The sequence below is a fragment of the Neopelma chrysocephalum genome, unplaced genomic scaffold (assembly GCF_003984885.1).
Source record: "Neopelma chrysocephalum unplaced genomic scaffold, ASM398488v2 Primary Assembly neopelma1_96721, whole genome shotgun sequence".
In the NCBI taxonomy this organism is placed as follows: Eukaryota; Metazoa; Chordata; class Aves; order Passeriformes; family Pipridae; genus Neopelma; species Neopelma chrysocephalum.
Genome location: NW_020925365.1, coordinates 16,065 through 31,799, shown reverse-complemented (window position 1 = coordinate 31,799; position 15,735 = coordinate 16,065). Strand labels below are relative to the sequence as shown.

Genomic DNA, 15,735 nt, shown 5'->3' with positions numbered 1-15,735 from the left:
ATCTCACTTTACAAAATGAAGTTCTGTAAAATATTAATTGGGAGGGGAACAGTTTATATTAACACAATGTAACTTATACAACTAGTGTCAAAGGCAATCAAAAAAACCTTCTAAATAAACAAAAATCAAAATACACATAGCAACAGAAGCACAAATGCTGCATTAAATACAGTCAAGATAAGACAATACACAAGAGAGAGAGATGGAGACTAAAGTCAGCAATACATTTAAAGAAAATGCAATGAGGGAAAAACACTATTTTTTCCGATGACAGTTTCCATTTGCAGTCTTTCCATCCGTAATCTTCTGATACAGTACATCATTAAAATATTCAGACTCTCACAGAAGAGGTACATTTTTCTCTTCCAAATCTAATTATTGAGTTGGTTTTGGATGTTTAAAACAGACATTATTATGTCCATTTAAAAGCAAGGCAACAAATGGACTTTTTATCACCTTCAATCTTAGCACTAATGACATTTTTAAAAGTTATCATAATCTTTTTTGTCTTTTTTTCCCTCTGCTTCAAATCCATCAACCCCATCACTGTCCCTTCTCCTTTTACGATTATTATGGATGTTGAAGCGTTGATTCATCTGTGGTAATGGATCCATTCCTAAAACTTTGTGTATTTGACGGAATGCAAGGAGTCTCAGTGCAAACTAGAAAAAGGGTATAAAGAAGATATTTCTGTTAGAAACAAATGTCAATTTCAAATACTTTATCAAACAATTAATGAAGAACATTAGTGGTATATGATATTATCCTTAGCTCTTATTATCCTTTCTTCCTTCCCCCAACAAAGTCAACACAATAAAATGTGTATGTCACATTTGCTGCTTTTATACAAAATACAACATATTAGCTTAAAAATAGTAGCTGCTAGACTTGCACTGAAGCAGTCAAGGCTTGTCGTCTCCGATTATGCATTAGTAATCTTTAGCTAAAGGATCAAATGAAGAGGTAGGGGCAGTAAACTCTTAAGTTACAAGCATGAATGGCCAATACTGTAAGTGGATACAATAAATATTAAAAATTAAGCTTACACAGATTTATTTATAAAATATTAAATGCCAATGCAATTTTAAATCTAATAACATACTATTGTAGAGTAAGAATCTTTACATATATATAGAAAGATGGGAGTGCTTCAAACTTTTCAGGAAAATATGTTAATTTTAGTAAAAAAATGAACGCTATTATACATTCTGTGTTGTGACATTTTCATTGCCTAGCTTAAGACTGATCATTTGAATGACCTGACTATATTCTAAGAAAGGAAAATTCAAGTTCACCATATAGCTCCATTAAAAAAACAAAAAAAACACCCCAAAATCAACCAACCACCCACCAAAAAAACTAGCCATCAAATTTAGTTACTTCCTTACCTGTGCACTTGAAGTAATATCCTCACGTTGTTGATCTGTCATTACAGCAAGTGTATCAAAAGGATCTTTCTCACAAGGGTCCAGAAGGCCAGGACCACCTAAAACGGGCTAATTAGTAGCACATCTCTACCTTATTTCAATCAAGATTACAGGTTTTACATTACTTAAACATAAGTATACAGACACTGATCAAATGCAACTTGCCTTTAAGGATGATTCCTGAAGATATACATTCAAAAACTCTTCTTAATGCATCCCCAGGACTCTGTGGTCCAGTAGCACTGCTAATTGCTTTTTCCACAAGCAACTCCATAGCCTAGAACAACAATAAGAAAATTCAGCCAATTTAGAAGACTGATTAAAAATAAAAAATAAAAAACTACTACTGTTGTTCAATAAAGAACTTTTGATACTGAAATTTTGAAGGACATTACACATCACAGAACACTTTCAGTTAAAATGGAAAAAATCAGATGTTTGTTAACAATGAATAAAAAGAAAGCTCTGTAAGATTAACATTGAGTACTGATACTGATATGCTGCTTCTCATGACAAGTTGTCCAAAAGTTTTCTTAGAAATTTATACAGTAGTAGCCTACTTGGACAACTCGTCCAGTCATTTTTTGAGAGCATGAAACATAGTGGGTTACCAGAATCTGTCAGTCACATGAATAAACAGCACACAGTACGAAAATGATGAATTTGATTCATCTAATGAAATTAACAGGATGCTACAGAGAAATTATTTTTTTCTATGAGAATACAGAAACTTAAAGTATCAAAATTATAATGATCTTTTAACATTTAAGTGGTTACTAGTTCTTCAGTTTCGCAAAACTGAAGTTCACAGCAAACTTTTCCTTGATGTTAAACAAGTGTAAAAAACCCCTTGATGATAAACAGGTTTTCTAAAAGGTACACATTATTGGATATTATTTAAAATTACTTAAATGATTAGCTGCATTTTAAATTTTTTTTCTGTTAAAATTTCCATTGTTTATTTTATTAGACACTAAAAAAACCCTATAAAATATTTTTGCAAAAGTAAAGAATATCTTTCCTTAGCTTTTTCAGCATTGAATGGATATTTCAATAACACCTCCTTGGCAAGTTTTATTTTCAAACAATGTATCTCTCTTATTTTTTTGTTGGGGTTTTTGGGAGTTTGGTTTTTTGGTTCTTCTCCCAAGTTTACAGTTGCTCAAATGTTGCCTTTTATTTTTATTTTCCAAGAATATTCATCATGACTAGGCTTTGCGAACAAAGATTTGGGAAGTGCTCTACCCACATTTGTTACAAGCGTGCTGGTGGCTAAAAAGGCCAATACGAGATAGACACATCCGATTGCAAAAGGCACAGCAGAAGGACTCCTTAGGTGATATATTCTGCAAGACACGATTCTTTCTGCGTTGTCTTTTCTTCTGAAGAGTGATCCTGTGTGCGTTCTCAAAGGAAGCAGCAGCGTTAAAGATAGTGTGTCTCCAGACCTCCCAATTGGAGGTCAGAGTGACCAGTTATGTTGATCAACATGGCCAAGACCGAGATGTTGTTTCAGAGAGTCCTTGTATCTTCTCTTCGGGGCTCCTCTCTTGCGGCAGCTGGTGGCAAGTTCACCATAAAGCATGATCTTCATCCTTGAGACGTGTCCTGCCCAACACAGCTGTGTTCTCAGCAACATGGCCTCAATACTTGTAATTGCTGCTTGTTCTAGAACAGACGTATTAGTCACATAATCTGACCAGTGGATATTTAGGATTGTACAGAGACAGCGTTGAAGGACAGCGTTGATGGAAGCGTTCTAAATTTCCAAGAATAAATGCCTATTCTGATGCATGCAAGTAACTATAGGCAGTGTTGATTACAATCCTTTACTTAGGGTGCCCATTCCTTTCTATTTTAGCTCAATATAAGTGACAAATTTTAATTCTTGAGCATTGTATTTCGGTACTTACACTGCATCACTCAGGATCAAGCTTTTGAGTTTTAGCAATGGTAATTTAGTTGTTTTCAAGTATGAAGAAAAAGACAGCAGGAAAGAAAAAAAGCAGCTTACATTAATGCATTTATTCAAGTCTAGTTCTTTTGGATCCTCATACAATACACTGAAGTCCTCAACTTAATAATAGGAAAATGTGAATTATCATGCCCTGGTGTTTATATACACAAAAGACTAGATTCCAAGTTTGCAAAATAAATAAAAATAAATCAACCTTGAATATTAGTTCCTTCTAACTTGTAGGAACTTGATAAGATTCTTCTAATTTAGTTTTTATTTCTAGGTATATAAAGAGGCTGATACAAATGTCTGTGTTTAGATTTCCTAATATTTTCTATTATTACAAGTACTTAGGCTCTTTTTGAAAATCTCTGGCCTCTCTTTGGCTTGTAACAGGCTTCTAGCATACAGATCAGGAAAAGTTCTGTGTCCAGAAAAATATATTTTTTTAATCTACAAAATTTCATCTGTAACTGTCATAAATTATATATATTTAAAATCTGTCTTTTTTTTTTTTCTCAGTAAGACTTTGCCAACAGGCCAAAAGAACAACTGAATACACAAACTTCAACATTCATTCATGTCACTGGCAATGCGTCAGGTGCCAAGAGCAAGACAGGAAGCATTTTAGAGAGAACTGAGACACTGCTAGACCTGAAATCTCTCATGAAATCCTCATAGGCAAACTCAAGAAGTGTGGGTTGGATGAGTGGACAGTGGGATGGATTGACAACTGGCTGAGTGGCAGATCCCAGAAGGTTGTGATCAGTGGCACAGAGTCTAGTTGGAGGCCTGTCACTAGTGGTGTCCCCCAAGGTTCTATACTGGGTCCAGTGTTGTTTAACTTGTTCATCAATGACTTGGATGAAGGGGTACATGCCTCCCCAGCAAGTTCGCTGATGATAAAAAACTGAGAGGAGTGGTTGATACCCCAGAGCACTGTTCAGCCCTTCAGAGGGACCTCAATAGGTTGGAGAGATGAGCAGAGAACTGTCTGAAGTTCAACAAAGTCAAATGCAGGGTCCTGCACCTGGGGAGGAATAACCCTGGGAACCAGTATAGGCTGGGGGTTGACCTTCTGGAAAACAGCTCTGCAGAGAAGGACCTGGGGATCCTGGTGGAAAACAAACTGTCCATGAGCCAGCAGTGTGCCCTTGTGGTCAAGAAGGCCAATGGTATCCTGGGCTGCATTAGGAAGACCATTGCCAGCAGGTCGAGGGAGGTGATCCTGCCCCTCTACTCAGCCCTGGTGAGGCCACATCTGAAGTGCTGTGCCCAGTTCGGGGCTCCTCAGTACAAGAGGGACATGGCGCTCCTGGAGCAGGTCCAGCGGAGGGCTATTAAGTTGATCAAGGGTCTGGAGAATCTCTCTTACGAGGAAAGGTTGAGGGAGCTGGGCCTGTTCAGCCGCAAGAAGAGACGACTGAGACGGGACCTCCTCAATGTGTATAAGTACCTAAAGGGTGGGTGTCAAGAGGATGGAGCCAGGCTCTTCTCAGTGATGCCAAGCAATAGAACAAGAGGCAATAGGCAGAAACTGATACACAGGAAGTTCCACCTGAACATGAGAAAGAACTTCTTTACTATGCATGTGACCAAGCACTGGAACAGATTACCCAGAGAGAGTGTGAAGTCTCTCTGACTGGAGATATTCAAGAACTGTCTGGACACAATCCTGTGTAATGTGCTCTGGGATGACCCTGCTTGAGTAGGGAGGTTGGACTGTGATCCCTTTCAACCTTACCCATTCTGTGATTCTGTGACACATTGCTTCATACCTCTCTTTCCTTCTGGCTGTGCCTTAGAACAGATATTATGAGAAATAAGAAACAACATTCCTTGTTCTTCATCTATGTGCCTGATGTGTGTTGGAATATTTTTTAGGATGCTTTTCTAAAAGTATACCAGGGTTTATTCTTTGGCAACTTAGAAAGCGATATTGAGGGCACTTACATACTTCTGAACTTCTGTTAAACTATATTTGTACAGTATATCTTTCATGAAATGTAGCACAGAAATTGGAATTATTTTTTTTACTTTAAATATTTTTAAAAGCAGAAATAACTGCTCCACATTTTTTCCTGTTGGCAAGCTTAGTACAGTTGTAAAACATTTCTCATTGAAATAATGCCAACTACTGTAACTGTCTTGACAATTTTAGCATTCTTCCTGCCAAAACTGAAAAGTCTACATTAGGAAGCAGCACAGTGCAACAGGATTTGGTCTATGAAACAGAGTCAGAGTTGAATTTACCTCCACATATATATGCTTCAGAGATTTTGTTTCAGACTAACTTTGTCTAGTCCACAGATTACACATTTATTAATATTTGGAACACAAGTTGCGCTCCTGAAGATCATCATTTAAGATAGTCAGGGTAAAGTAACGTGCCAAAAACACTCAGCTGCAAGAATTGAGAGAGGTAACTGGGTACAACCTAGAGATCTGTGTCTAGGTGACACTGATTAAAATGCTAATGGTGACACATCCACAGACTAGTACTGTGGTGTTTCATCTTGCAGAAACAATATATTAATGATTGCAGGAATTTCTGTGATTTATTCTTTCAAGTAGCCTTTCTGTTATCACAGAGCTATCGGGGCACAGCTGACATTATTTTCAATCAGTTTCAGTAAAGTCCAAGCTGTTAGAAAAAAATAATTTTTTTATACAGAGTAAAGGAAAAAAATGCTAAAATACAGAATAAGAATGCTACCCTCAAAGAATTCAAAACAACAAGAAAATTCCTTTTGAAAAAAGTTTCCAGCTCCAAATGGCAAAACCACAGAAAAATAATTTTTTAGAGGTAATCTGGATCGTTTGTTGGGGAAAAACAAAAAACCAACCAACCAACCATAAAAAAATCACCCAAGCAAAACTCTACATTACTCCTTAAAAAAACCCTACATTTTAAAACTGTAGTAACATTTTCCCATGCTTAACTTGCAGTGGATTAAAAAAAACCTTTGCATTAAAAAGACTCATTCAGAAGAACATTACTCACCCAGCTTGGAAAATCAGACCAAGTTGGAACCCGTTGACAGAGGTCACGGAGAATACGTATGATAACCACACAGGACTGCAGACCATTAGCTCTAGCCTTGAGAGCAATACAAAATCAAATTAATCCCAGCACCTACAGCAAATAGGACTTGTTGAAAGACTAAAACACCACTGTTCAATGGAAGCTCAGATACAAGACTGAAACAAACCATTCTACAACTTTATTCCATGAGCTGCCATTTACAGCAGTATTTTATACAGGGTTAGTAATTTAAAGTGATAGAAGTCAAAGTGCACAGGTTATATCAATAATTCTTGATCACCTCTACACTTTGACTTATGTTCACTTGCAACAATAAATACAGTATTTTTCTATATTAGAAATAAAAAGAACAAAGGTCTAAGAAATAGGTATAGAGACTGAAAGGTCAAGGGAATCTGTTTGGTTTCTTTATTGTGCCTTTGCCAGAATCCAAAGTCACTAAACCAAACAGTTGCTTCTCGCCTTTCATTCCCTATACTTAAAGAAATAGGAAAAAAAGTCTTAAATCTAACCACATTAAACACATATTCCATTATTTAAAGCAAAGTTACTCTGCAGCCTTATGGAATACATAACAAATATACAACACATGATCACCCCCAAGTGAGTCAAGCTTTCAACATCGCCTTCTCAGTGACCAGGAAAAAAAGTCATATGAGCAATAACTGCATAAAGCAGTTCCTCCATACTCAAGACTGTAAATTTAAATTTAGGGACCAGAAAAATATTAAGTATTATTAGCATGAACAACACTGAGTGTTTTCACACAGTTAAACATTTATATTGCAACTAAACTAATGTCTCATAAGGCTACAAGAAGAAAGTAAAATGATGTTCCGAACCTGGAACCACTTAGCGTGGCGTAGAGCAGCCAGAGTGTCAAGGCATTTTTGCCTGTCCAAGACATCCGGTGGGTCTTTCACCATACCCGAGGTTACATCTAAAATGGATTGAATTGGCAAAATGCAGTGAGGAATGGGTGTTTGACCATTTAAAGTAGCTTCAATGTCACACATGCCATTTAAAGTTTAAACCTTTGAACAACAAATGTAATTGTTCAATAAAAGCTATTCAATTAGTATTAGGGCATCAACCCAATATGAAGATTGTAGAATCATATTAAACTTTAGCTGTCAGGTTATTTTCAAATGCAATATGTAGTACTTCTTTCTTTAAGTTAACACTAGAAAAACACATATCCCCTAAAATTAAATACTGAAGGAAGGATGGTTGGACACAGAGAACACAAGAAAGAAGGAACACTAAAAATCCACTTTAACAAAGTAGAAACATTCACACTTAGTTTCATGTAAATTTTAATGGTCATGTGCTATTTGGGACCTACTCTTTTTAAGAAAAATTAAGTAAATAAAAAAACCCACTTAAAAGCACTAGATATTTTGTAATATTATTTTTATCATACCTTAAAATGGAAATTATTTTGCATTAATAAAAACTGACTAAAGGAATGTGAAATGCTCTTCAGTATTAGAGTTCCATTACTTTTTAATAACCTCTCTTACTCATATAAATTCCTCAGCCCATGATATATTTGCTCCAATATCATTCAGGATGCAAGGAAGGATCTGAAAAGGGACTGCTTTACTTTTGATTCAGCGGGGAAAAGGAAAGCCAAAAAAGAAAAAAACAAAGCAGAAGGTCTGAAAGAAGGGCCAGAAGAAGAACCTGGGGAACTGCAGGCCCGTCAGTCTGACCTTGGTGCCAGAAGCTTATGGAGCAGATCGAGTGCCAACATGTGGCACGTACAGGACAACCAGGGGATCAGGCCCAGTCAGCATGGGTTTATGAAAGGCGGGTCCTGCTTAAATGACCTGATCTTCTATGACCAGGTGACCCACTTAGTGGATGAGGGAAAGGCTGTGAATGTTGTCTACCTAGACGTTAGTAAACCCTTTGACACCGTTTCCCACAGCATTCTCCAGCAGAAACTGGCTGCTCATGGCTTGGACAGGTATACTGTTGGCTGGATAAAAAATTGGCTGAACGGCCTGGCCCAGAGAGTGGTGGAGAATGGAGTTACATCCAGCTGGCAGCTGGTCACAAGTGGTGTTCCCCAGAGCTCAGTATAGGGGCTGGTTCTGTTTATTATCTTGCTCAGTGATCTGGACAAGAGAATCGAGTGTAGCCCCAGTAAGTTTCCAAATGAAACCAAGTTGGGTGGGAGTGTTGATCTGCTGGAAGGTAGGAAGGCTCTACAGAGGATCTGGACAGGCTGGATCAATGGGTTGAGGCCAACGGTATGAGGTTCAATAAGGCAAAGTGACCCTGCACTTGGGTCATAACAACCTTATGCAGTGCTACAGGCTTCGGGCACAGTGGCTGGAAAGGTGCCCAGTGGAAAAGGACCTGGAGTGTTGGCCAACAGCCAGCTGAACATGAGTCAGCAGTGTGCCCAGGTGGCCAAGAAGGCCAATGACATCCTGGTCTGTAATAGAAATAGTGTGACCAGGAGGACTAGGGAAGTGATTGACCCCTCGTACCTCAGTACTGGTAAGGCCGCACCTCAAATCTTGTGTTCAGTTTTGGGCTCCTCAAAACAAGAAAGACATTGAGGTGCTCGAGTGTGTCCCGAGAAGGGCAACAAAGCTGGTGAAGGGTCTAGAGTGCAAGTCTTATGAGGAGCGGCTGAGGGAGCTGGGGTTGTTTAGCCTGGAGAAAAGGAGGCTCAGGGGAGACGTTATTGCTCTCTACAACTACCCAAAAGGAGGTTGTAGCAAGGTGAGTGTTGGTCTCTTCTCCCAAGTAACAAATGTGAGGAAATGGCCTCAAGCAGTGCCAGGGGAGGCTTAGGTTGGACATTAGGAGGAATTTCTTCACAGAAAGGGTTGTCAAGCATTGGAACAGGCTGCCCAGGGAAGCAGTGGAGTCACCATTCCTGGAGGTATTTAAAAGACGTGTAGATGGGGTGCTTAGGGACATGGTTTAGTGATGGACTTGGCAGCATTAGGTTAACAGTTGGAGTCGATGATCTTAGAGGGCTTTTCCAACTAAAATGATTCTATGATTCTATTACTCTAAAATATAGTAGATCTTGTATATTTAAATATTCAGAAAAGGATTAATTACAAAGGAGATAACTTTGTTACCAAAATGGAAAAGACCACAAGGCCCTTTTGGAAGTGGTTTAAATCAATGAAACTGGAAACACTGAACAATATGAAATGGTACCTTCAAGTTACTTTAAAAATTGTAGGGATATAATGCAATAATCAGTTTTTAAAGTTTTTTGTTTTACTAATTATGAAAATGGCAATTGTGACTAGTGACAAAGTATATTGGTAGCATAACTGGTGATATACCAGATAAGACAAAAGAAAAAGCCCTCAATCAATGGCACTCATTTCACAGGAGCTGACTGTATGGAATACAGTTTACTCCAGCAAGATATAAAGTTAGGTAACTCCGAGAACAGAATTTATATATATAGTCTCATGAAACACGCCAGCAAGGAGAAGCTTCTATGGATGCTGCAGAGAGACAGCTCAGAAACCACCTATTTAAATACAAATGCAAAATAAATAGTAGGGTACTTTCATCATCATGGCTAGGCTTCGCGAACGAAGATTTAGGAAGGCTCTATCCACATTTGTTACAAGCACGCAGGTGGCTAATGAGGCCAATACGAGATAGACATATCCAGTTGCAAAAGGCACAGCAGAAAGACTCCTTAGGTGGTATATTCTGCAAGACATGGTTCTTTCTGCATTGTCTTTTCTCCTCGAGAGTGATCCTGTGTGCGTTCTCAAAGGAGACAGCTGCGTTATAGATGGTGTGTCTCCAGGCCTCCCAATCTGAGGCCAGAGTAGACCAGTTATGATGATCAACATGGCCGAGGCTGAGATGTTGTTTCAGGGAGTCCTTGTATCTTTTCTTTGGGGCTCCTCTCTTGTGGCAGCTGGTGGCAAGTTCACCATAAAGCAAGATCTTAGGGAGGCGGTGGTCCTTCATCCTGGAGACGTGCCCTGCCCATCGCAGCTGTGTTCTCAGCAACATGGCCTCAATACTTGTGACTGCTGCTTGTTCTAGAACAGATGTATTGGTCACATAATCTGACCAGTGGATGTTTAGGATTGTACGGAGACAGCGTTGATGGAAGCATTCTAGGAGACGCAGGTGGTGGCGGTAGATGACCCATGATTCGGAACCATATAAGAGAGTAGAAAGCACTATGGCTCTGTAAACACTGATCTTGGTACTTTCTTCAAGTGTTTATTACGCCATACTCTTTTGTGCAGTTTTCTGAAAGCACGATATGCCTTTGCTAACCTGTTGTCTATCTCCCCATCAATCTTACCATCCGAGGAGATGAGGCTACCTAGGTAATTAAACTGTTGGACTGATTTGAGCTGATTGGCCAATGGTGATGTGGGGATGATGGAGGACTTCCTGAGATGCAGGTTGATGGAGAACTTCTGTCTTCTTTAAGCTGACTTCCAGCCCAAAGAGCTCAGCAGTGTCTGCAAAGCAGGATGCTAAACGCTGCAGCGCTGCTTCTGTGTGGGCAACAAGGGTGGCGTCATCAGCATAATGCAGCTCCCGGACAAGATGGTTTAAGGTCTTGGTGTGGGCCTTCAGTCGCCTTAGGTTGAATAGGCTTCCATCAGTATGATATCGAATATAGATACCGTCCTGATCATCGAGGTCTGCCGTGGCCCTTTGGAGCATCATGCTGAAAAAGATTGTGAATAGAGTTGGTGCCAGAACGCAGCCTTGTTTCACACCATTCTTTATTAGAAAGGGCTCAGAAAGTGCATTGCCATATCTGACTTGGCCGTGCTGATCCTCATGGAGTGAGATGATAATTTTAAGGAACTTGTGGGGACAACCTAAACGTTCCAAAATCTGCCATAGACCTTTTCTGCTCACAGTATCGAAAGCCTTGGTGAGGTCGACAAAGGTTACATAGAGACCTTTGTTCTGTTCCCTACACTTCTCTTGCTGTTGTCTGAGAACAAATACCATGTCTGTGGTGCTCCTGTTGGCTCTGAAACCACACTAGTTTTCAGGTAGAATTCCTTCTGTGATAGTGGGTATTAGTCTGTTCAAGAGTATTCTTGCCAGGATTTTGCCAGCAATGGAGAGCAGAGTAATACCACGGTAATTTGAGCAATCTGATCTAATTCCTTTCTTCTTATATAAAGTGATGACTGCATCACGAAGGTCTGATGGTAGTTCGCCTAGTTCCCAACAGCGCACCACAAACTCGTGAAATTTAGCATGGAGTGCATGGCCCCCATGTTTCCAGACTTCAGGTGGAATTCCATCAACCCCAGCTGCCTTGCCAATTTTCACCTGCTGTATGGTCTTGAGGGTTTCTCCTAAAGGGGGGGCAGTATCCAATTCATACTTTACTGGTTATTGTGTGATGGACTGAATTGCTGAGTCTTGGACTACACGGCTAGTACTGAAAAGAGGCTGAAAGTGTTCAGACCATCGATTCAGAATGGAGGTTTTATCTGTCAGAAGCATTTGACCATCAGCGCTGAGTAGAGGGCTTTGGACCTGGTATGTAGGCCCATATGCTGTTTTCAGGGCCTCATAGAATCCTTTTTGATCACCTGTATCTGCACATAATTGAGTTTTTTCAGCTAGATCTATCCACCACTTGTTCTGGATGTCACGGAGTTTCTGTTGGAGTTTGCTGCGTGCAACACAAAAGGTTGCTTTTCTTATGTGACAGGATGGCAGTGCAAGGTGTGCTTGATGGGTGATTCTCTTCTTCCTCAACAATTCCTGGATCTCTTGATTGTTTTCATCAAACCAGTCCTTGTTCTTCTTGAGGGAGAACCCTAAGGATTCTTCAGAGGATTGCAGGATACTGTCTTTAATATGGTGCCAAATTGTTTCAGGAGAGGAATCTGTAGAATCTATGGAAAGGTTTTCGAGCCTAGTTTGAAGGTTTGCCTGGAATTTGTCTCTCACTGTGGCTGATTGGAGATTGTTAACTTGGAGTCTTCTCCTTGGGATACTGCCCCTTTTAGTTTTGAATTTGAGATTGAAGTTGAGTTTGCAGTGCACAATCCGATGGTCTGTTTGACATTCTGCGCTGGGCATCACGCGGGTATGGTAGACATTGCGGACATCTCTCCATCGCACCAAGACATAATCGATGAGGTGCCAATGCTTAGATCTGGGGTGAAACTCCGAGAACAGAATTTATATATGTAGTCTCATGAAACATGCCAGCAAGAAGAAGCTTCTAGGGATGCTGCAGAGAGACAGCTCAGAAACCACCTATTTATATACAAATGCAAAATAAATAGTAGGGTACTTTAGAGAGAACTAAAAAGCCATGAATTAACATGGTGCTATAACTTTGCAAAATAATAATTAAACTTAAATATGAAGTACTCCTTTCAGATTTGGACATTTTTTAATAGGATAGTCCCATTGCTCTGCACAGGGCTAAAAGGGGGAGGATTTCAAAATAAGAACAAAGCTGAGAAGAACATAGGTATCTTCTCACACAGATATTTAAACTTATGGACTATATGTTAAAGTGGAAAGAAGAAGAACTGCACCAACAAGGTATTTACAGAACAAATGAAGACATTTAAAGTGGTATTTCATTTAAAACAAAAAATCAAACCCACACCTCTACAAGAGGGGTGCCAGGTAAGATAACTGATGAAACAAGTAAAACTTGGATATAAAAAGACAAGGAGTATATTTAGAGAAAACCCACAGCAGGTAAATAGAGGCAAAATAAGGTTGAGAAATTAAAAATATGTGTCCGTTGTGTCTAGTAGCCTAATCAGTCCATTTTTTACATTCTTTTAAAACTACTATGCAAATAGATTACACTATGCAAATTTTTATCACAATAACTCCCTATATAATTTGAAACTCCAATTACTTCTAGCTCTGAAAAACTTCAATATGGAAAATAATTTTACTAAAAAGAATTACAGTTTAAGTGCACAGAAGAGAATCTTGCTCAGTGCTGGAAATGTCAGTCTAAAATGTGGTACTAATAGGTATGATATGAATATCCTTGAAACTTAAAAAGACTAATTCAGAAGTTGCAAGACACCTAATTGCACTGAGAATACATTGACTGAAAAAAATGTATCAAGGAAACTCTTGTAATAGTTAATATGTGATTTTTTTGCATCTATTTCACATTTCAGAATTAACCCCTTAAATAGTCTTTAAATTCAGATGCCTAACCTACCACCCTGTTAAGCTAAGACAAAAAAATTGAATTAATTTACAAAACACAAGCATGAATTCTTACCCTATATAACTTAATTTATTACTACCCTAAATATAAAGGGTTAATCTTCAGTTAGACATGCTGTGTCCACCCTACCTCTTCATTAAAAGCTAACAGGCATATCAATTTTGCTAAGTTTTATTATGTGAAATACATTTTACCCAGTCAACTATTTAAAGACTAGTGTGAACACTGCTTAATTCTAGGATAGAGACAAAGACAAAAAGAAAAAACTTAAAGTAACAGCAGATGCTAGGTCTATGCCTCCAAACCCCTTCCTTTGTAAAGCATGGCAGGTGTGACACTGAGCTTTAGAAGACCTTGGTCAAAAATCCTTCCAATGTCTTGGCAGCAATCCCTGACAGAAACAAAGTCCCTCTGCTAGAAGGCTTTGGACCAGGGCTGTTAGCTAAGGATGAAAAAAAGACATGCGCGCACACATATATGTTTTTATAAGTATGTACACTTTGTTTGCTGAAGGAAAGACTCCACAGCGGGGGTTAGAGCCCTTTGTACATATCAGATCCGGTAAACTGTCAAATGCACAATACTGTAAGGAACAGTAGCTATATGGTTAACAATTTTATTTGACACTGGTTTGTTGGGGTTTTTTTAGCCTTTTATCATGTAATAGGATTATTACACATCAAACATGATTCTACTCCACATGCAAGTCTCAGTCTCATCTTTACTCAAACTGGTTCTTCCAGTAAAGCCTTCCTTATCACCTGAACTAGCTCTCCAAACAGGCTAAAAAAAAAAAAAAGAAAGAAAACTTTAAACCATTGTAAGACACAGAGCATGAGGAGCTGCAGCAAGAAAAAAAACAAACACATACTATTACTCTGCAGCAAATAAGCAGCAGTCTTCATAATAAGGCCTTTTTGCTGCAATAATTTTCAATTCAGTCTTCTATTTGTTCTAGTTTCAGAAGTGAATGTTATATACTGCTCAGTGTCTTAGAAGAGAAATCTAACTGGATTTTGCTTACCTAGAGGCAGTACTCCAGAAGTGAATAAACTGACAATGATCATTTTAACTCAAGTATGGGTCAGACAAAAGTACAGATTTGTTTCCTTTAGGTAGCATAAATTACGGGATTGATCACAGTAATTTGAAATTTGTTTTCTTTTTAGTCTACATCATAGAGTTTTAGGCCAGAAAACAGAAATTTAGTATTGTGGCATGATCAATATTGCACTTTTTCACAGTATGTTAATAAACAAACATGGTGTTTAAAGTTAATTTCATTTAATGCTTAATGTAATTTAATAATCAAATATTTTAAAGTATTCTTTATGAAATTAAATAATACATGAAGTCTGATTCAGCATAGACAAATTTAGAGTCATGTTACACTTAGATTTTCAAAAAACAAGTAGAATTGGTTGAGTGTGACAGTACATGTACAAAGACTTTATAGCTAGGAATAATACGTACAGCTCAAAAATCATGTACAAAGCACTCTTTAAGACTCTTCAAGACTCTTCAGAAGTCATCCAAACTAGAGAATATATCTTGATATTTTTCTTTCTGATTATGTAAGATGACTTGGTTGACACAGCTTGCTTACAATGCACTAATGCTACAGAACATTTACTAATGCAATTTAAAAATTTCGAGGACATGTAATGATGAGATGAAATAAAAAAGTCTCTGTGGCTTATATAAATACAAGCACATGTATGTATACACACACAATTTGTTTTCAACCTGCATAGGAGAAATGTTAAGATAGCCTCAGATTTCCTATCCGTAGATTCACTGTCAAACACTAGAACCCTGTTTGTCACAATCTTTTTCAACTATGAAAATGCAGGATTAAAAGGAAACAAAAGTTAATTTTATCTGACCCGTAAACAGAAAGAACCAATGTACTGCAGACATTAATCATGCTTGTTGGTTTAAAAAGCTTTTAGAGCTTTCAAAGCATTACAAAACAGACCTTAAAGCAACATTGCTGGCACCAGAGAAACTGTTAACTTCAGAAACATAATTTTATTTACAAACTCCACTTTCTGCTACAGCTGAAATGACAAAGCTATTTTTTATTTTACAAGTCTGAGTT

At 38.3% G+C, this 15,735-nt stretch overlaps 1 protein-coding gene across 1 annotated transcript in view; it reads right to left on the bottom strand.

Moving 5' to 3' along the window:
• Window positions 1-423: 423 nt before the first annotated feature.
• Window positions 424-15,735, bottom strand: part of LOC113981717 (zinc finger RNA-binding protein-like) — a 30,820-nt gene continuing 15,508 nt past the window's right edge. Inside the window, exons 8-12 of the mRNA XM_027709272.1 lie at window positions 7,273-7,370; window positions 6,389-6,484; window positions 1,593-1,704; window positions 1,389-1,486; window positions 424-662 (exon numbers count right to left, since the gene is read on the bottom strand). Of these exons, the coding sequence (XP_027565073.1) occupies window positions 483-662; window positions 1,389-1,486; window positions 1,593-1,704; window positions 6,389-6,484; window positions 7,273-7,370 (584 nt within the window). The 3' untranslated portion in view covers window positions 424-482. The remainder of the gene's footprint in view (window positions 663-1,388; window positions 1,487-1,592; window positions 1,705-6,388; window positions 6,485-7,272; window positions 7,371-15,735) is intronic.